The 21996-nt window shown below is 49.5% G+C and overlaps 1 protein-coding gene across 1 annotated transcript in view; it reads right to left on the bottom strand.

The window, feature by feature from the left end:
• ADRA1D (adrenoceptor alpha 1D) overlaps positions 1 to 19873 on the bottom strand; it is a 39845-nt gene extending 19972 nt beyond the window's left edge. Inside the window, exon 1 of the mRNA XM_023926608.2 lies at positions 18474 to 19873. Within this exon, the coding sequence (XP_023782376.1) occupies positions 18474 to 19440 (967 nt within the window). The 5' untranslated portion in view covers positions 19441 to 19873. The remainder of the gene's footprint in view (positions 1 to 18473) is intronic.
• Between the last annotated feature and the right edge of the window lie 2123 nt (positions 19874 to 21996).

Below are 21996 nucleotides of genomic sequence, written 5' to 3' on the forward strand. Positions count from 1 at the left end.
CTCAGACAGTTGGAAGGGTGAGGATGTTGGAAAGGTGTGGGCTGTGTGTATGGGAGTCTGGGATAAAGAAAGTAGTTTATGGGAGTGGGGAAAGGGGCTGTTGGGAAAGAGGAGGCAGAAAAGGCTGAAGTGTTAATCAGGAATTGGATTTTGGGTGAATTTATGTCACACACCCTATACTTGCACTGCTGTAGGATGGAAAAGCTTTTCCCTCAGTGATAACTCATTCAGAACTGACTGGAAGTGATGCAGTTTCTGCCTGGATTACACAAAGCAGCAAGAGCAGATTTGCATGCTGCAACCAGTTTTAAAACATCAGGACAGCCAGAAATTCCCACCTAACAGAAATACTCCACCACATGCTCATTTTATAGATCTATTTCCTCTGACCTGAGCTCAAGGGAGGGACAAGAACATCTTTTAAGACAGTTCCCATCCCCAATCATTTACAATTCCAAAAAGCCAGTGGCCCAAATCCCCATGATTTTAATGTGATGAGATGGAATTGTTAAGATGCGGTTCTTTTGCAGGACATGTCAATGCATGCTCAGGAGCTACCTGGAAATCCAGATGTGTGGTTTGGGGGGAATTTCAGAGTTTGATATTTGTTTTCTTTCAAAACAAACAACCAAACAACCAAACAAACAAACAAATCCAGCAACAATTAAAAAAAAAAAAAAAAAAAAAGAAGAAAATTTCTGAAGAACAATGAATTTAAATAAAAATTAATTAATAGAACCTCCAATGCACACTGTTGTCCAAAAGGGATTCCTGGGAACCTGACAACTACCAGCTGACATGGAAACACTTGTTAATCCATGGAGAAAACCATGGCAACAGTCAACCACCACTAGATGGATCTGCACACTCTCTCCTTTTTCCCAAGCTTCCACAGCCCCAGAGTACAGAAAATGCAAAGTCCTTGGCTAAGTACATTCCCTGGGCTTTCCTTGGACTGAGCTACACAGGAGTTCAGGCAGTGGAAATCCTGCAGTCCTTGGAATTTATGAATCTGGCTATCTGGAGTGTCCTAAAATCCTCCAAATTAACATACTTGTAGCAGGAAGCCTGGGAGCACGAGAAAATCCTTTCTGGAGCCAGGATGCTCAGGGTTTCCAGGTTACTGGAATCCAGGAGTCAATCCCGGGTTAGCCTGGAGCTGCCAAGGTTTCACTCTGATGGCTGCATGGTAAGAAAGCCCTGGAAATTTGGCATGGAAGGGCTGCCCTGGAGCTACGAGGAGTGATTGAAGTGGAGGCTGTTAAACCTGGGACGTTTCCTCTAGGTTTTCCAACTGGCATTTCCCAACAAAGCCCTCCTTCTCTGGCCAGCATCCAGACTACTCGGGAATCTCGTAAATTCTGCATAAATGCTTCACTCCCTTTGGGCCACTGCACCCAGGAGAGTGGCAAGTGCTTTGCAGATGTGCAGGAGGCTGAGTTCATGCCCCAGATATTACAACAAGAAGACCAAATGTGACCGGTTTGCATTTATTGCTGACTCTGGATTGACACTGGGGAGCACTGGACCTTCTGGAATAACTCATCAATGGAGGAGAAAGGGAGAGGTTGCACAGACGGATCTGTTCTCAATTCCAACTTTAACCTCTGCTTAATGGTCTCCTTCTCTTTTTTCTAGCTCCTTCCTCACACATATAATGCATCATTTCCCAGCAATTTAATGCAAGAGATGCAATCAATCACCTGCAGACAGCTAAACCGCCGATTTTGGAGATGGAATAGCCATTTTCAGGGTTTGAAAATGCAAATAGAGGCAGGTTTGTGCTCTGCAGCAGTGTGGGTGCCATCAGACATTTCAGCCCTGCACTCCTGGCTTCTGGAAAAGCCAACACTTCCCTCCCCAGTTGGGCTGGATGGGGCACCAAGGTGGCCACTGATTTGGAAGAACAGAAATGCTGCAAGCAATGGCAAATTGAGTCTCTTATTCTTTTGGTTTCTGATGAGAATGGAGGACAAAATGCTTCTACTCAGACAATTTCACCTTCTGTTGGAAGAAAGTTCTTCCAGTCATTGGAGATGGTCAAATCATGCCTTGAAAAGGGGACACTTCCAGGGATGGGGCAAACAGCTTCTCTGAGCTAACTGTGCCAGGGCCTCAACACCCTCACTGTAAAAAATTTTGCCCTTAAATCCAATCTCTCTTTTAGTTTAAAACTGTAGCCCCTTGTCCTGTCATTACAGGCCCTGGTAAAGAGCCTCTCTCCATATTTCTTAATAGAAGAATAATTCCCCCTTTAGGCCCTGGAAGGGGCTCTGAGGTCTCTCTGGAGCCTTCTCTTCTCCAGATGAACACCCCCAGCTCTCCCAGCCTGGCTCCAGCCCTTGGAGCATCTCCTGGACTCCTCTGGACTCTCTCCAGCAGCTCCACATCCTCCTGCTGTTGGCCCCAGGGCTGGGGCAGCTCTGCAGGTGGGGTCTGAGCTGAGCAGGGCTCAGGGACAGAATCCCCCTCCCCTGCTGCCCACGCTGGGGGATCAGCCCAGGGTGCTGTTGGCTTTCCAGGCTGTGGACACAACATTGGTGATGTCCAATTCTTCATCCACCAGAGCCCAGTGCTGCTCTCCCTTCACCCCCTGCCTGTACTGACATCCTGCCCTGCCCTTGCACCGGGCTACGGAAACGAGACGGAGAAGTTGGGTGACATAAAATATTCCCCAATATAATTGACAAATCAATCCAGAGTCCACTGCTGCACTCTGCCCTCAGGGGAGGAAGAGGGGTTGGGCCAGCTGGGGGATTGCTCCCTGGAGGAGACCCTGGGGTGGAGGTGGGATCTGCCCTCCTCGCCCTGAACATCCACGATCCTTTGTCCGTTCTTTTCGACCTCTCTTGCTTCCCTCAGAGACCTCCTTGTGGAGTAAAGAGGCCTGCTATCAATTAGGCCTGGGAGACAGCTGGTTATAATCCCCTCTTTGATGTCCTGGCACTCAGAAATCCCTGGATGCTCCCACTGAGAGAGAGGAAACAGCCCAAGCTACGGGCTGGCCCTGCAGACTCTCCTCAGCCTGGGAATCTCCCAGGTCATGAACCTGCCCCTGCTGCTGCTCTCCTGGGGCACTGCTGTCCCAGCTCTGGCCAGCTTCAGGAGGTTTGGGTGATACCCAGAGCACCAGAGAGGGATTTGGAAGTAACACTGGGAGGGATTTGTTCTAATTTTCCCTGTGACTGATCCTGGCTATAAATTTATTGGTTGCCTCTTTCATTCACATATCGGAGGAGACAAAAACAAATTTTCATGTGGAGAAAACTCATCAAATTATTTTTGCCAAAGCAAATGAGAGAGAAAGAAAAAAATTTGGAAAACAAAGGCGAAGTTTCAATATTGAAACTTTTCTAAGCAAAACTTTTCTGTTAGGGTAGGGAGGAACACACATATCAAAGTACTTTATATTAAAATTTGCTTACATTTAAGTTTACAAACCAAACCAAACTAAACCAAATCAAAACTCAAGAGGAAACAGGACATTGTGGGTCATTTTGAAAAAGACAGTTTAATTTTCTTTTGGCCCAACTCTTTCCTCACTAGATTCTAAATCTGTTGATAAAGGTCCATTATCAGCCTTCTGGATCTCCCCTGGGTGCTTCCACATCCTCATTATCCAACTTTTCATTTGAAACATACACAATGCTTGATATTCTTCTGTGCATCTGCTGTGGAGCACTTGTGGTAGCCCCACAACATAATGGTGCCCAGAGGTCAACGATTTGCACAGTTAAACTCACAAAAACAAGGCAGTGAAGTCTTTGGAGTGAGGAATCACCATTTTACAATAGGAATTCCAGCTCCTACACCCATGTTCCTGGACTCAACTGCAGTCCAAATAGATTTCATTAGCAGGAATAACAAGTAACGAATTGTTCCCAAATGATCACATTCTTTGTTGTTTTGCTGTTTGTTTGGGTTGTTTATTTTTTTTTCCTGTTTGTTAATGGTAATAAACAGCTCAATTTGCTTTTCATTTGTAGGCCTTTTCTGAGTGGTTTTGCGGACATTCCCAAATTTAATGGAAACATCTGTCTTGTGGAATGGTTTTTACTCTGTGCCAGTATTTGGGGGAATGGATGGCTCAGCACTGATGCCAGACTTGGTGGTTTCTGCTGAAATCTGCAGGGCCCAAACTCCATTTTACCTGTCAAAACCTGCCATAGTGCTTGTGTTTCCTGCAGGGAATGAAATAGAGCAACAAGCAAATAAGGACAACCAAGGAGAGGATGAAAAAGAAGAGAAAACTTGCCAGTGCTGAAACTTTACTGAGTGACTAGCCTAGCACCAGCAGAATGGGGACAAAAAAATACATTCACAGTGTGGTGAAGACCAACAGCTACTCCAGGAGGAAGGATTTAACCTTGAGAAGGAAGACAACAAACTCTGGGTACAAAGATCTCCACAGGGTGACAACAGTGGTGACCCCAATGCAGACACCTAAATTCAGTGTCTGGCTTTGCAGAGCCCTTAAAAGTGCCCACAGCTCTGCCTGGGTGCCTGCCAGACCCTGGAGAGGGCTTCCTCACCTACAGCTGGCTCAGTCCCTCTGTCTCTTCACAAGCAAAGTGATTTCTCGCTGATTCTGACACCTTTTTCAAAGGTGTGTGGTAGAGCTGCCTCCTTGATGATGCAGTTTGGAATAAAATAAAGGTTCCTTAGTCCCCTCTGAACCTGAAATGCAGTCACTCCTGAGCTGGGGAAGAGTGAGAGAAAGGCGTTTAGAAATGTCAAGAAATAAATAGGGAGACAGAAAAATGGACTTTCCCAGACCATTTTTCTGAGGTGGTTGACCCACGGTGACCATCAGGCAGGGTTGGAGAGGGAGGATGACTCACATCTGGCAGGGGAGCAGCATTTCTTCATCTGCATTTCAGCACTGCCAGATGGGGACCTCAGGGCTTCCAGGAGTGACTCCTCCAGTGACCTGGGGAGATGTTTCCAGCTGAGTCTGGAAGAAAGATCCCATGGAAAATCCCTTATGGAACAAAACAGCAGTGAAAAAGATGGGTTTATGAAATTAACCCTGTTGTGAGCCTGAGCTTGGGCATGTCAGGGAGCAAACACTTGTCTTTTAGATGCTTTTCCTTGGAGGTCTCTGTGTCATGACCCAGAATTGTCCAAACACAGTGCCAGCTGCACAGGCAGAGCACCAAGCTGCACAGCCTGGCCAGAGACAACCACGGGGGACATCCACCAAGACAATCCAGGTGGTTCTCCCCTCCAGGTGGGAAGTGTGACCTGTCAGGACCATTGCTAACAGGGACATCAGGGTTATTTCCACACAGAACTGCTTGCCCAGACTCCTGTTTTTCTGCTGTGTCCTCCAGAGTTTGAGTGCAAAGTGCAAGGCTGTCTCCCCAAGCACCCAAACCATCAGTGACCTAAAGGGGAGTAAATCCAGATGGAGCAGCAGGGGAACATGGATGGTAAAGGCAGGAACAATTCATTAGGTGGGATGGATTCAACAAAAAGAGGCTGCAGGGGGAGAAAACCTCTAAGAAGTTGTTTGCCAGAAGGGTGAAATCCAAGGAAAGAATCTAATTACTTAAGGAAGATGACACGGACACGAAACGAATGAATTTGCAAGGAAGCACAGATATGTTCCCACTGCAAACAATAAAATTTCCAAGAACTGGATGCAGTAAATGGCCTCTCCAAAGGCACAGCAGCAGAGGTTCAGGGACTGGGACACACATGGAGCCCAAGTGATTTTGAATGGGATCATGGCTGATCCATGGGGACCTGGAGTGGCAGGCAATCCTTTCTCCAAATGTGACAACTGCCCGTGGTATTTGCCTCCAGAGCCACAGAGGGGTACAGACAGGAGGAGAATCAGGAAAAGGGAGAAGAAGATGAAGAGCTGCAAAGGAAGAAGGCACCTGAGGGATTGCCAATGCACTTGGTGGGATGGCAGATGTGATCCTATTTCTGCAGTGTTGCTCTCCAATGGCTGATCTGAATTCTGCTGTGAGTCACCCAGCTCTGCTTTGAGCACTAAATGCTTGGTTTAGGAGCAAATTATTTTTTGTTCCATACATTAGGCTGTTAATTTAACCACCTGTGGTTTCTCTGAGTGCATGCTGAGCGGTGTAGAGCAAGAGCACACAGGGAAGGAACAGACCTTTTCCAGCTGAATGTTGGAATTCATCCTGACAGGCTGATGGCCCCATTTAATGTAAACACTCTCCACTCAGCCCCCTTCTCTCCCTGCCTTTGACTTGAGCAGCCACAGACACTGGGAAAGTTCTGTTTTGAATGTAAATACTTTCCCTTGCCCTGTCCTTGCAGCAGGAAAATGAAACCGCCCACGTCCTCATTCCCCTGACCTTTGGGGGAAGTTCATGGATCCTTCCTGTAGGAGAGCAGCAGCCATGCTGCCCACTGGGGTCGTTAAGGGATGCTAATTAATCCCAAGAAGAGTCTGAGCATCACATGTGTTATAAAATAATGGAATTGCAGAGTGGTTTGGGTTGGAGGGATCTCGGGATGATCCAGCTCCAACCCCCTGCCATGGACAGGGACACTTCCCAGGTTTCTCTGAGTCCCATCCAACCTGGCCTTGTGTGTTTCTGCTTCCCACATCTCAGCATCAGCAGGTGGGCAAAGACCTAAAGCTGTGATGGGACAAGCTTTGTGTGCACCACCACCCTGTCCAACACCTTACTGTCACTACCTGTCCTAAATGGAAAGGTCAAACTGGCAGATAATTCCATATTTTCTATCTACTGAGAAAATCAGTGGGGTCCTGCCTTCCTGGAGCACTGGCCAAGTGATGGAGACTACAGAAGAAAGGGTCAGGTCAGACCAGTAAAATCACACAAATTACTTCTCTATCTCTGCCTGTCAGCAAAAATTAAGCCCTTCCTTGAGAGACTTTTATACATATTTCCCACTATTCCTGCACAGAAGCAAATGTGTTCAGTGCTTGGCAGCAGTGTGAAGGAAGCAGGGCTGGCTCCTCTCAGGCCATCTGAGCAGGCAGAAACGACCCCTTTATTTTAATTTTCAGGACACAGCTTCAGAATCCACCTGTGGAAATGTGCATCTGAGGGAAAGGTGTTGACATGCCAAAGTACCAAGCTGCAGGGCACATCCTAAACTTCAGTTTTTGGGGTAGAGAATGAAATGTGAGAGTGGGGAGGTTACTGGATGTATTTCACATGAGGATGTCTGGTTTTAATTTCTTGGGAAAGCAATCCAGGGTGCAACCCAGCCATATGAAAGCAGACACTGAGGTTGCCTCTGCATCTTGAACCACTGGACATAAATGCTTTGGGATGCCCCTCCTGGACCCTGGATGTCCTTCTAGAAGAGCATGGAGCTTCTCTCCATCCTGTTTTCCTCGTCTACCTTAGGGATGGCACTGGGCATATTTCAGGGAAGGAAATTGCAATCCAAGCCTGGTGAGCAATCAAGGCTCTGTAGACATGGACAGCAACAGGAGGTGAGACATCCACCTGCTCACAGACAACACAGAAATCTTCACCTGCTGGTCTGGTCCCAGTTTCTTTGTCTACCTCCACACCAGAAGTTATTACATTCCTTGTCTGTCAGAGCCATGGATGAGAAGGGAAGCACTGATTACGGAGCTGTTCAGGAAAGGGGACTCATGGAGGGATGAAATGCAATGGGAATTGTTCCCTTCTCCTGGGTGGCTTTCCCAGGAGAGCAGAAGCTCTCTGCCAGTATCTGCACAACTCCTTTCCCTAAATGCTGGCAAAACTGCAGTCTGCCTGCATGCAGATACTACAGGGTGCTCTCCTGCCTCCCACATCCATCTGGATCCACTAGTTTGAGCTACTTCAGTCTGGGAATAACACTGCTGTCTGAACAGCCCCTGAGACAGAAGAGGCTGAAGCACATGACTAAAGGGGTTGTGCATCGTGAAGGATGGATCAGTCTGCAAAGAGCCCAGGGGTGCTGCAACTGTGTGGTGTCACTGGAAGTGGGGCACAGCATGATTTAATCCCAAATAATCCAGCTTTTGCAAGGCAGAAGAAAGGGAGAGATGCAATATCTGGAAAACCCTGCTCTTTGCTCCTTCGTTCTCATTACAGAGAAGGTGGGCAGGCCCTGGCACAGGGTGCCCAGAGAAGCTGTGGCTGACCCTGGATCCCTGGAAGTGCCCAAGGACAGGCTGGATGGGGCTTGGATCAACCTGGGACAGTGGAAGGTGTCACTGCCCATGGCAGGGGGTGGAATTGGATGGTATTTGGGATCCAACCCAAACCATTCTGTGATTCTGTGATAATCCCTGAGTGAGGAATACGAAGAAAACAAACCCTGTGATGTAAAGTCACTCTGCTTTGTTTCCCCAAACCCCCACAATCCCGTGGCTGGCTGCTAGCTGGACTTCACACTGCGTCCTCACAGCTTTCCAGAGAATTCCTATGGAAGGAACCCTGGGAACAGAAGGAGCCCATGGCTGAAAATGTTTTCTGGTGCAGTTTGGCAAGAGTCTTTGAGAGAACATGGCTGCAAAGGCTGAGGTTCAAAGGTTGGAAGCTGCTCTGAACCCAAGTCCTCTGCTCTCAAACCAGGACAAGAGGCAGCTGATGGTGCCATCACTGCTGTGTTTTCTGTGTGCCCCATGCCCTTCCAAATTGTGTTTCTGAGAACACAGCTGGGGAGGGAATACAGGTGTCAGGTCCCCTGCTGGGAACTCAGGGGAGAGGGCAAGAAATAATATAATTTCATCTTCATCTGGTGACCTAGGGGCTCAAAACGGAGTCCCTGGGTTTTGGGGTCAGTGCCCTCCGTGATCCCTGTCATTACTCATGAGCTGTTTCTCAGTGATTTCTGGATCTGCTCTGAAGAAACTTGAGCTGGAGAACAGCCAGGTTTGAGATGTGACACAAGCCCACTGTGCTGGTGACATCTCCCCTCAGCAATGCCTGGCTCCACATCATCCTCCTGCTGCAGGGGAGATTCCTATCCCTTTCCTGGTCCTGCTGCCCTAACCCCCTCTTGCCTCACTACCACAAAGATACCTCTACTCTCACTGTGCTACAAACCATCAGTTTTAGGCTTAGGATATGATTTTTCCCTAATTCCAAACAAGTTTATTTTTTATCCTTTCCCTACCTAAATGCTTTCACTAAGGTTCTGCCCCTGGCTGAGCTCTGGCCCTTCCAGCAAAGCCTGGGGCCAGATTCTTGTGAAGTGGGGGCTGTTCCCTGCCCAGTGTTTGTATAATTGATCCTTTAATTGGAGATCTCTTGTAGGGCTGCCTTATGGCTAATTTTTTTTCATGTCATGGACATTTTTTGTAAGGTTTGCAGCTTTGTTCTTGGGTGTCTCAGCACTTGCAGTCTTGCATTGCAAGAGCCTTGCAGGGGAGCACAAACAGGATTTATTTAATTCAGGAGATCAGACAGGGAAACCCCCATGATTTCCTCCAGGTTCTGACTCACTGGGGGAAACACAGATCCCATTAACCATGACAAATAAACTCCTGGACACAAGAGGAACAAGTTTGATTCCAGGTCCTGCAACCAAGTGGCACCAACAATCCCACGTTGCTACAGCTCCAGGAACACTTCTTGGGCAGATTTGTGTAGGAAAGAGCTGTCTGGGGCCAGTCCTGTATTCTCCTATCTCCTGCTGACCTTCCTTGACTGAATGCCATCAATGTGCTCACTGTGAACAAAGGGGAAGGCAGCTTGGACTTGGCCAGTGCAGGGATTTCTCCAGCAGGAATCCCTTGTAAATGTTTATTTTAATTTTTTTTTTTTTTCCCCAGCTACTGGAGGGGGTAAAAATAAAAGTTGCATTTCATGGGCCTTAATGACTGAGCTGTGAATTACCTCGAGTTGGAAACTGCCCAGGAGGAGGAAATGCCCTCTCTTGATCAAGCTAGCAGTTGGTTTTGTGCCACCAAATCTGGTGGTTCTTGGGCTTGGCTCCAAAGGCATCAGCTACAAGCCCTCTTGGAGAAGGACTATTCATTAGGAGCAGCTAAAAACCATCTCCTGTTCCAGCCACTGCAGTTAATCCATCCCTGGGCTGATCTCTCCCATAAATTATGGTGCAGGGAGAAGTGCAGTCCTCTGCTACCATGTGACAGTTCCATAGAGCACCAAATCAGAGAACACAGGGCAGGCAGAAGTAGAACCAGGGAATCACAGAGCCATTAAGGCTGGAAAAGCCCCCTAAGATCACAAAGTCCAACCATTCCAAGTGCCATATCCACATGGCTTTTAAATCCCTCCAGGGTGGGGAATCCACCACTGCCTGGGCAGCCTTTGCTGGTGTTCGACAACCCTCTCCATGTAGGAATTCTTCCTACACATCATCCTAATGAGCCAACAAAGCTGATTCTATAGAATCATAGAATCAATCCAGCAAGTTATCCCATAAGGAATGATGCAAATAAATCTCCTGCTCTGTACCTGCAAGGATAGAGACCCCAAGAACCAAACTTTGTGTTTTGCCCATCATCTTTCACAGGTTTGTCCATCTCATGTTGTCTCACATTTGGCAGAACAAACTCAGCTTGTTACAGAGACACAGAATAGAAAATTTCACCTGATAGACAATGAGAACACTGGGACTTTATCCCAGAAGGATCCCATAATATTAAAAGGTGCTATCAGCCCTACCTAGAATACAGCACAGTAATCACAGCAGGTAAAACTCCTATTGGTCCATCAGAAGATAATTCAGGTTGCTTTTCCAAGGAAATGCACTTGTTTTGTTAAATATAATAAAGCCATCAAACCCAGCTTAATATAGATGAATTTACTGTTATGTGGTGTATTCTGGTATTGGTTCCAAAACTCCTGTTGAGAGATTTTGTAACATTTTGCTCACTGAAACCCAGTAGTTTCAAGTTTTTCAGGGTCTATTTTTTCCCCTGTTTGTGGTACACTCCTTATAGCAACTCCCTTGAGATGTACCAGGACTCTGCCATATGAAAACTGACATTTGGCTTTAAATAGTTTTATTTGGTGATGTGGAGGGTGGGCTGGAAACAGAATAATCCCTTACACAGGCCATGGAATATCTGAGTCCTACTCCAAATCACTGCATTGCTTCACACAGGTGACGGGTAGGAAACACTTGGGCTTCAAATAACTGTTTTTGGCTGATTATTTCCAAACAAACAGGGAGTGTTTCCCTGTTTTTCTGCCACCCTGGTGTCTTCTGCACTCAGGCACGTGGTGGGAATCAACACTGTCTAATGCTTTATACAGCTGCATAATTTACTCACAGGCTCGTTATCCATGTGCCTACTTGTAATTCTGTCCTGTGCCCTCCTGCAGGATGGAAATGTGTTTTCCCTGGAGGGAAACCCAGCTCCCAGGTTGTTTTTCTGATGAGTTTCTCTAGGCAGACACAATCCCTGCAGGTGAATCCGCTGTTCCCCCAGTGGGCTGCACACCCCCACGTGTCCCTGTGCCGTTCCCATTGCACACATCCCTGCTGTCGTGCCCCAGGAAAGACACTCTGGCAGGCTGCTGCAGAGCCCTGGTGCTACTGCAGACACTCTGAGTGGGAAAAAGAGAAGCACAAATCACATCTGAGGGCTGCTGAAGGAGAAGCAAAATTTGTCAGGGAAAGAAATTTCCCCTCACTTTAATGATTTAAAAATAGTCTTGGAATAGTTCAGGAATGGTTTGGGGCCAAGTGTTGTCTTCATAAGAAAGGGATATGGGCTGGAAGATCCATCCATCCATCCATCCACCCATCCATCATCCATCATCCATCCATCCATCCATCCATCCATCCATCCATCCATCATCCATCCATCATCCATCCATCCATCCATCCATCCATCCATCCATCATCCATCCATCATCCATCCATCATCCATCCATCCATCCATCCATCATCCATCATCCATCCATCATCCATCCATGCATCATCCATCCATCCATCATCCATCCATCCATCCATCCATCCATCCATCCATCCATCCATCCATCATCCATCCATCATCCATCCATCCATCCATCCATCCATCATCCATCATCCATCCATCATTCCATCCATCATCCATCATCCATCCATCATCCATCCATCATCCATCCATCCATCCATCCATCCATCCATCATCCATCCATCCATCCATCATCCATCCATCCATCCATCATCCATCCATCCATCCATCCATCATCCATCCATCCATCATCCATCCATCCATCATCCATCCATCCATCCATCCATCCATCATCCATCCATCCATCCATCCATCCATCATCCATCCATCCATCATCCATCCATCCATCCATCCATCATCCATCCATTCATCCATCATCCATCCATCATCCATCCATCCATCATCCATCCATCCATTCATCCATCATCCATCCATCATCCATCCATCCATCCATCCATCCATCCATCCATCATCCATCCATCCATCCATCCATCATCCATCCATCCATCATCCATCATCCATCCATCATCCATCATTCATCATCCATCCATCATCCATCCATCCATCCATCTATCCATCCATCCATCCATCCATCCATCCATCCATCTATCCATCCATCATCCATCCATCCATCCATCCATCCATCCATCCATCATCCATCCATCCATCATCCATCATCCATCCCCGAAAATTTAATGAATTTATGGTAATTTTGCATGAATCCATTTGATGGGATCATCCTGTGGTGACTCTTTCTTGGATGATGCTCAATAAATGCAACCAGAGCATTTTTTTTTTATTATTATTATTATTATTATTATTATTATTAATAATAATAATAATAATAATAATAATAATAATAATAGCTTTTGACCCCACCAGTGTCTTTGCTGGTGTTTTTAATCAATGTATGGTTCCTGTGAACCAGGATCAACGGGGGACTTGTGGCAGATGTGCTCTGGGCCATAAATAATTATTCCAAAGAATTTGCATTCCTTTTTCATGTCAGTTCTGCCACGCCCACCACAATTCAGAAAATTTCAGGAGATACAAAAAACTGCCCTGACAATCAAAGTAATTAAATATACTTTAATCCTTCACCTTTTTTTATCAGGTCCTGTGCAGAACAACACTGAAGAAGTGTGGGTTTTTCCTGGGATTGTGTCTTGTGATAGATTTTCAGTATTTTCTGATGTCTAACCAGGTGCTGGGCTTGCTCTGAACCTTCCTTCTGTGAGTGAGAGTACAGAATTTTCAGCCCTTTACCCATCTGCCCATTTTTATAGGAACTTGGGGTATTAGAGCACATTTAGCACATTTTCAAATGCCACTGGGGTTGATTACGGGCTCCACCCAGAGCAGTGTGACCAGGTCAGGAGACGGGACAGGGCTTGGAGCTACCTGCTTTAGTGGGAGGTGTCCCTGCCTGTGGCAGGGGGTGAAATGAGAGGAACTTTCAGGTCCCTCCCTGCCCAAACCATTCTGTGATTCTATCATGAAAGAGTTCATCAGGTGGTGAGTTCATCACAGGCAGAGTGATAACACAAGCCCTTTATCTATTAGGAAGCCATGCTAAATGCTCTTTTATCAGAGTAGAATTAGATTCTCCATTTCTACCAGAACAGATTTAATCTCACATGAAATGTGCTTTCACAGTGTTTTCCCCATCATTGATTTTACAAGTGGCACTTCCTGAAGCTGAGCACTGCAGAGTTGAGCTCTGCAAAACGCTTTGTGAAAGGGCTCCTGCCCTGTGTCAACCAGACAGCAACCAAAAAGATATCTATATTTTGGTTTGGAGGAGACCTTTCAGAGCCTGGCTGGTGTAGCAGCTGCCTGTCCTTCAGGTGGAAAAGCCAGTTCACTCTTCTGAATCATGCCTGGAAATGAGCAGCAGCTTCCCCTGCAAACAAAGCAAGTCACCAAGCCAAGGCAAACATCAGACTGTTGGTCTGGAGGGTTTTCTCCACGCTCAGGGATCTCCTCAGGCATTCCTTGGCTGGATAACCTGCTGCTTGTGGATGGGCAGGGTGAAGGGAGCCTCAGGTTGTGGTCTTCACCCCTGTGTGGTGTTTCCTCATTTCTCACTATGTGTCTTTCTCACACCAGTCTTGATTTCATAACAAACATGGGAGCCCACTATGGGAGACTAGACCATGCCTAAAAAACAGGCACTGAGGTACATAACTCACCATCCTGGGTACTGGCTAGTCTGTCCTTGATCCCAAAGAATGGCCATTTCCTCCTAGGTCCTTCTGAGGTGCTGATGGAGAAGGTCCTGACCTCCTGGGATGGTCCTGTCTGAGCACTCACATTGACTTCAGGTGTTCCCCAGGTGAAGAGTGATGGGAATCAGGCCTCCACCCCCCTTCTATTCTTATTTTCTTCCTTTTGGATGAGGTTTGAGAGAGCAGGTGACAATCTGCAGGGGGTTCTGTCTCCCTGACCACCTGGCATAGGTGTCCTACTGCAAGGACAAACCCAGCACCTAACTTTTAACAGAATTTTCCATTAAGAAAAGAGCCAGTGAAGCCTCTACAGAGTCACAGAATTGTTAAAGCTGAAGAAGCCCTCAGATATCATTGAGTAAAAAATCCAGACTATGATATATCCCACTTTTCTGCAAATACCTGCAGTGCAGGCACCATCACCTCATTATTTGTGCCTGGATGTTTTTGTAGTCACAGAGCCATGCTATGGTTTGGGTAGGAAGGGACCTTCAACACCACCCATGCCATGGCCAGGAACACCTCCCCCTATTGCCCCTATCCCAGATTGCTCCAACCTGGCCCTGGACACTTGCAGGGATCCAGGAGCAGCCACAGCTTCTCTGGGCACCCTGTGCCAGGGCCTCACACCCTCACAGGGAACAATTTCTTCCCAACATCCCATCTAACCCTGCCCTCTGGCACTTTAAAAACACTGTCCCTTGTCCTATCACTTTCTGCCCACATAGTAAGTCATTCTTCCTCCTCTTATAAACCTCATTTAGGCTCTGAGGACTCCCTGGATGCTTTTCCTCTCCAGGTGAGCACCCCCAGCTCTCCCAGCCTAGCTCCAGAGCAGAGGGGCTCCAGCCCTTGGATCATCTCCATGGCTTGAGACAACCAAAGGGAGATGAACCCTATGCTACAAACCAGCCTTAAACTCCTGGCCCTACATCTCTGAAAAGTCTCCAGGTAAATTCTCTTGACAGGTGTTTGCTGAGGGAAGAGAGACCCTGCCACAAAGCCCAGAACCACCTCCCCACACAGCAGCCCAGGACAGCTCCACTGCTCCCCACACTCGGCAAAGACACGACCTAAACACGAGCTACAATTTCATCTTTGATTTCATCTTGGGTTGAACAACCCGCTGCTACAGACCCTCATTAGCCACAGAAGCTGTTAATTGTATTTAAACTCCTGGTGATTGCCTCCAGTGCTCAGGGACTGTGACCACATCCAAGAGGGAGTTAAATTACTCAGCTGATAAACGGACTGTGGCGGCATCGGGGCGTTTCAGCTGATTTAAAGAAAGAATCATCGCCGATTATTCGAGCGCGGAGAAACGGCTGACAGCATTTCAAACCCTTGTTATTTGAAATTTGGGGCTATTTCAGCTTTTCAGCACCCATGTGATGAGTATTACTCCTGTGTAACAAATGTGGGAGCTACTCTGCAGAGAGTGGCAGGGATTTGTGCAGACTCAGAGACACAGAGGAAGGCGTGAGTACGGAAGTTTCCGAGTGCTGAAGGACTTTTACGTGGAGCTGAGAGTCTTTTGTCACTTGAAAAAATTAATTTTACTAAAAATTTTAATCAGACATCAGTGAACAGTGTGACTTAATGATGACTTCTTGCAAATTCATGTCAAAGAGGGAAAAAAAGAAGTCAAAACATTTGGATATTTTTCAGAAGAAAATAGATCACTTATTCATTTCACTTCGATGCGTTTTGAAGGCTCAATTTGAAATGTCTCTGAATTTTAGTAAATTCCCATTTACTCTTAAGTTGAAACAATACATTGCTCTTCAATTGAAAGTTACTTTGTTTTTCATGAGAGTTTCACTTCCATTTAAATGTGTATCAATATCATTTTCAGTTGATCCCGAATTCTTTCACCTAATTTTGTCTAATGAAATAAATAAAACCCATTCTACTTTACCACTTACAACCTTCTTTTTTAGCAGAGTAGGCCCCAGCACGTTTCAGCTTGTGGATTTGCAGTAAAATGTACTGATTTCTGCAAGTTTCAGAAACTTTTCAGAACTTGCTCTCTCCTGAGCTATAAAATCCAAGATTAGAAGTTTCTATTCCATTCTTGACAGCATTGAACGGTTCTTAGATTTGAATAGGAAATTGCAATTAATAAAGGGGGTGGGGGAATCAGAGGCAGCATAATTTGTAGTCATAAAATAAATGAACTTTTGCTGTGTTTGTATTATAGATATAATATGGCAGGAAGTAAAGATCAAAGCTGTGTTTATAAAGGACTTGGCCAGTTCTGTGCTCGGAAGAAGCAAATGGGTTCATGGGAGGTACCTAAAGAATGAAGTTTGGATTTTTAGCTGGTGGAAATCATTGTGCCTCCTTTGACTTCTCTGATTAGCATCAGCAGAGAAGCTGGCTCAAGGGTTTCAAGGCAGAACAGATATGGTAAAACAAAATAAAATCTTTTTTTTTCTACTGAAAAGTATTTGCCCGAGGTTCCTTCTCTATTTCAAAGTACTGGGAGTAACTCAGAGGAACAGGATCCTGATTTCCAGCTTCACTAGCTGGAAGGTTGTCAGGTGGCTGGAACTAGACAATCTTTAAAGTCTCTTCCATCCCCAATAATTCTGTGATTTCGTGATTTTAAGGTGTAAAAGTGCAAATGAGGTTTGGAGCTGGTCCCCCTGCCCTGGTTGGCCAAGGAAGGGAATATCAGAGTGGGGCTGCCCAGGGAGCTCAGCCTTCAAGTACTGGCATCTCCCTGAGCCCCACAATTCCCAAACTCTTTATTTGCAGCTTACACCACCTCCCCTCCATTCCCCCCAATACCTGATCACTGAAAGGGAAACTGAGGCATGGTCAAATGGGATAACTCATCCCAGGTCTTGCAGGGAGAGGAGGCTCAGTGCAGCCTTACTGCCTGTCTGAGTAATACCACCAACTGCAACGCTCCCACGGGATGAAAATTCCTCACAGGAATGATTTCACCCCCGTGGAGAGCTGAGCCAAACCCCCAAAACCCCGCTGACCCACAGGGAGACACTGGAGCAGAGGCACCAGGCAGCAGCACGGTGAGAGCAGACATTCACAGCCCTGATCCACCACTCCAGGGACACCTCAGCTCTCCATCCCGGTGGATTATCCCACTGGAGGCTGTCCCACAGCTCCAGCTGTCCCTGGGGAGACAGGCCAGGGAATCAGCCCCAGTGCTGGAGGGAGCTCAAAACCTCAGCAGGTCAAAATCTGCCCGGCAGCCACCATGCTGCTCCCACTGACCTGAGAGGCAGCCCCGAGCCAGAGGATGTGAGAAACCCTGGGAAAAAGGGCATCCCCAGTGTGATGAACATTCCCCTGGCCATGGGGATTGTGGGGACACAAGTGCCCCATGGGCTGTGGCACACGTGGGTCCCAGCTGGCAGATGGAATGCCAGACCTCTCTGCTGCGCTGAGCTCTGTGCAAAGGCTGCTGCTGCTACTCAGGAATTATTTTAATCTCTTTCTTCCCAGCTCCAGGTTCAGCTGCAGCATTCCAGAGGGTTAATCAGGTCCCCTGAGCTGGGTGCCTGCTGTCAGCATGGGGAGCACTGGCTTCCCTGCACATCTGGGCCACCGGTGCTGGAAGGGGACGCTGCTTTGGACATCACACGACCCTGGTGGGCTCTGTGCCTGCTCAGCCTCCCCTGCACGCAGGGGGGAACATCCTTTTCACAAACAACTTGCCAAAACTTTAGAGCACAACTCGTGAGACAGCCCTGAATGAGCAGACAGGCACTACAGCAGGGCCGCAGCTCCTGGGGGTGGTGGATCAGCGCTGGAAAACCAGATGGGATCTTCACCCATCACCCTTATGGATAATAAATACCCTGTCCTGCTCCAGGTCTCTGCACAACAGCAGCAACCCGGGAAGTCAGGAGCTGTGCTTCAGGCTCTGACACACTCCTTGGAGGGATAAAACCTCACTAATCTCCAGCAGAGCTGGGAGTCCTGGACCCACAGGAGCATATCTAGGTGCAGTTCCCAAACTGGGAGAACGAGAAGATAGCAAAACAGTTTGGAGACCACTGTGCCATAAAATCAGCCTGTTTGAAACACAGCTGCTTCCTCCTTAGCCTGAACTTCGTTAGTTAAAATGCTGAACGCAGAATGAATTAATTAAAGCAATTATTATGCTGTTATTTTATTCATTTGCTATCTACTTTGATTGATTATATGACTTTGCTTAATAAATATTGAATAAGTGTTAATTAATTGAATTAATTCATCGCTAGTTTATTCACCTATCAGTCACCTCTCCCTCATTTCCATGCACAAGTTGTCTCTTGTGAAGTTTGTCCCAAGGAGCAGGTCCCCGGGGGTTCAGCCCCAGGCAGCAGAGCTGGGATGGGGTCACTTACCGAAAGGCAGGATGAAGAAGAAGGGGAACCAGCAGAGGATGAAAACACCCACGACGATGGCCAGAGTCTTGGCTGCTTTCTTCTCCCGGGAGAACTTGAGGAGCCGCACGGAGAGGGAGCTCCTGAAGTTGTGGCCCTTGCTCCGGGTGCTGGAGAGAGGCTCCTCCAGCACGCTGCGGCAGTGGATGCGCAGCACCACCTCCATGGACTTGTTCCTCTCCTTCTTGACCCCTGCCTCCAGGCTCCGGGTGGTCCGCCTGGCCACCACGTAAATCCTGAAGTACATCACCAGGATGACCATGAGGGGCAGGTAGAAGGAGAAGAGGGAGGAGAACAGGGCATAGCCCGGCTCCTCCGTGATGCTGCAGATGCTCTCATCCGGCGGCGGCGGCTCCTTCCAGCCCAGCAGTGGCCCGATGGAGATGACCATGGAGGAGAGCCAGACCACCACGAGGATGACCCCCGCCTTCCTCTCCGTCATGATGGTGGGGTACTTGAGGGAGTACTTGACTCCGATGTACCTGTCCACGGAGATGATGCACAGGCTCATGATGGAGGCAGAGCAGCACAGCACGTCCACCGCTGCCCAGATGTTGCAGAAGATGCGCCCGAACACCCAGAAACCCAAAACCTCCAGGGTGGCCGAGAAGGGCAGCACGGTGGTGCTGAGCAGCAGGTCGGCGATGGCCAGGTTGACGATGAAGTAGTTGGTGACCGTCTGCAGGTGCCGATTGCAAGCCACCGAGAGGATGACCAGGATATTCCCCACGATGGCCGAGAGGATGAAGACGGCCAGGAAGACCCCGACGCCCACCGCCTGCACATCCACGGCGAAAGTCAGAGTGGTGCCGTTGCCCTCGGGGCTCTCCTCCCCTTGCAGCCCCCAGGAGCGGTTGGCAGCGCTCTGGCTGCCTTGTCCCGTCCGGTTCCCACTCAAGCTGCCATTGCTCAGCTCGGGGAAAGTCATTGTAGAAAAAGTCCGGGCTCCATTGAGGGCGAGGAGAAAGCGGTGCCGAGGCGCAGCTCCCCCGGCATGATCCCCGGCTGGCAGCCCCCGCCAAGACGCGCTCCGCACCTCGCTCCCCCGGCCGGGGCGGAGGGATGGAGGGGAGAGAGGGATGGAGAGAGAGAGAGACGGAGGGAGGGCAGGACGAGCTGCCCGTCGCCCCCCGCCCGCTTCACGCCGTCCGTCCGCGCTGCCCCCCGTCCCCGCTGTCCCCGCAGCTCAGCCCCGCCGCCGGCCCGCCCGGGGGGGCAGCGCGGTCAGAGCCGCGGTCAGAGCCGGCCCGCCCGGGGGGGCAGCGCGGTCAGAGCCGCGGTCAGAGCCGGCCCGCCGCCCTCGCATGCTCCGGGGGCTGCGCTGGGCACGGCCGGCAGCGCCCGGCGGCTCCGCGGCTCCGCGCTCCGAGCGGCGGCGGCGGGAGGGGCCGGACGGGCCGGGGGCGGGCGGGAGCCCCGCGCGTCAGGTGCCGCCGGGGAGGAGGAGGAGGAGGAGGAGGAGGAGGAGGAGGAGGAGGCGGCAGCAGCGGCAGAGCTGCTTTGCAGGACGAGGCGAGCCCGGGGAAGAGTGAAACAGGCAGAGGAGAGGAGAAATGATGGAGGGGAGTCAAGGCGAGATGATGGAGGGGGTCAAGGCGAGATGATGGAGAGGGTCAAGGCGAGATGATGGAGAGGGTCAAGGCGAGATGATGGAGAGGGTCAAGGCGAGATGGTGGAGAGAGTCAAGGCGAGATGATGGAGGGAGTTCAGGCACACTCTGGGAGGAGGCAGCCCCCGGGAGGGTCTCAGCACTGGGGTACAGCCCCAGGAGGGTCACTCAGAGCTAGGGTAAAGCCCCAGGAGGTCACTCAGAACTCGGGTACAGCCCCAGGAGGGTCATTCTGAGCTCGGGTACAGCCCCAGGAGGATCACTCAGAACTCGGGTACAGCCCCAGGAGGTCACTCAGCTCTGGGGTACAGCTCCAGAAGAGCAGTCAGCTCTGGGGTACAGCTCCAGGAGGTCACTCATAACTGGGGTACAGCCCCAAGAGGTCACTCAGCTCTGGGGTACAGCTCCAGGAGGTCACTCAGAATTGGGTACAGCCCCAGGAGGTCACTCAGCTCTGCGGTACAGCCCCAGGAGGTCACTCAGAACTGGGGTACAGCCCCAGGAGGTCACTCAGAACTGGGGTACCAGCTCCAGGAGGTCACTCAGAACTGGGGTACCAGCTCCAGGAGGTCACTCGGAACTGGGGTACAGCCTCAGGAGGTCACTCAGAACTGGGGTACAGCCCCAGGAGGTCACTCAGCTCTGGGGTACAGCTCCAGGAGGTCACTCAGAATTGGGTACAGCCCCAGGAGGTCACTCAGCTCTGCGGTACAGCCCCAGGAGGTCACTCAGAACTGGGGTACAGCCCCAGGAGGTCACTCAGAACTGGGGTACCAGCTCCAGGAGGTCACTCAGAACTGGGGTACAGCCCCAGGAGGTCACTCGGCACTGGGGTACCAGCTCCAGGAGGTCACTCAGAACTGGGGTACAGCCCCAGGAGGTCACTCAGAACTGGGGTACAGCCCCAGGAGGTCACTCGGCACTGGGGTACCAGCTCCAGGAGGTCACTCAGAACTGGGGTACCAGCTCCAGGAGGTCACTCAGAACTGGGGTACCAGCTCCAGGAGGTCACTCAGAACTGGGTACAGCCCCAGGAGGTCGCTCAGCCCCGGGGGTGCGGCGCTCCCGCCCGTCACCGCCGGAGGGCAGCAGAGCGCAGGGTTTGTCGCGGGTGCGGGGACCGCTCGGGATGCTCCATCCCCCTGCAGACCCCGGAGCGGGACCCCCGGCACAGCATCCCAGCGGGAGGATGTCCTGCCAGCCTGCCATGGCCTCCCTCAGCCCCAGCACCCCACCAGGAGGCTGCCCTTCACAGCCATCCTGTCCCCCCAAGCCGCAGAACCCCAGCAGAAGGATGCCCTGCCAGGTTTCCTTTTTTGTCCCACATCCAGGATTTCCATCAAGCATCCCTGCCATGCTGGACCCTCTTCTCCCAGTCCCACCACCCCAGCCCAGCCCTCCTGGTGCAGGCAATCCCCCCATGAGCTGCTTCCCAAAGCAGAAGGGCCAGTCGGGGTCTCGTGTCCATGACTGATTTAAGCAGCGAGGCTCGGACACAGCATCTTGTGACTAAAACATACAGACACATATTTCTGGCTGATTTAAGTTTTTTTGGTTTTTTTTCCCACTGATAAAAGCAGATCCTGTTTACACTGGTTTCCCCCCGGTGACCTGCCTCCATACATTGTGATGGGGACTGACCCTGCTGGTGAGCAGGGGCTCTCCCTCAGCCTCTTTCTACTGTACACAGGAAATATTTCCTTAGAGTGTGTTTATCCATGATTTTAAAACTTTTTTTCCTTAAAAAAATAGTTTTTATAAAGGGCAGGCCACTTGGACAGTGGGATGATTTAACTGGTGCTGTCAGAGCATGGGAGATCAGTGGATTCACTGGGCATGAGAGTGGACAAAAAATATTATAGTTGATTTTTTCCT

Source organism: Cyanistes caeruleus, chromosome 5 (assembly GCF_971803275.1).
Source record: "Cyanistes caeruleus chromosome 5, bCyaCae1.hap1.1, whole genome shotgun sequence".
Taxonomy (NCBI): Eukaryota; Metazoa; Chordata; class Aves; order Passeriformes; family Paridae; genus Cyanistes; species Cyanistes caeruleus.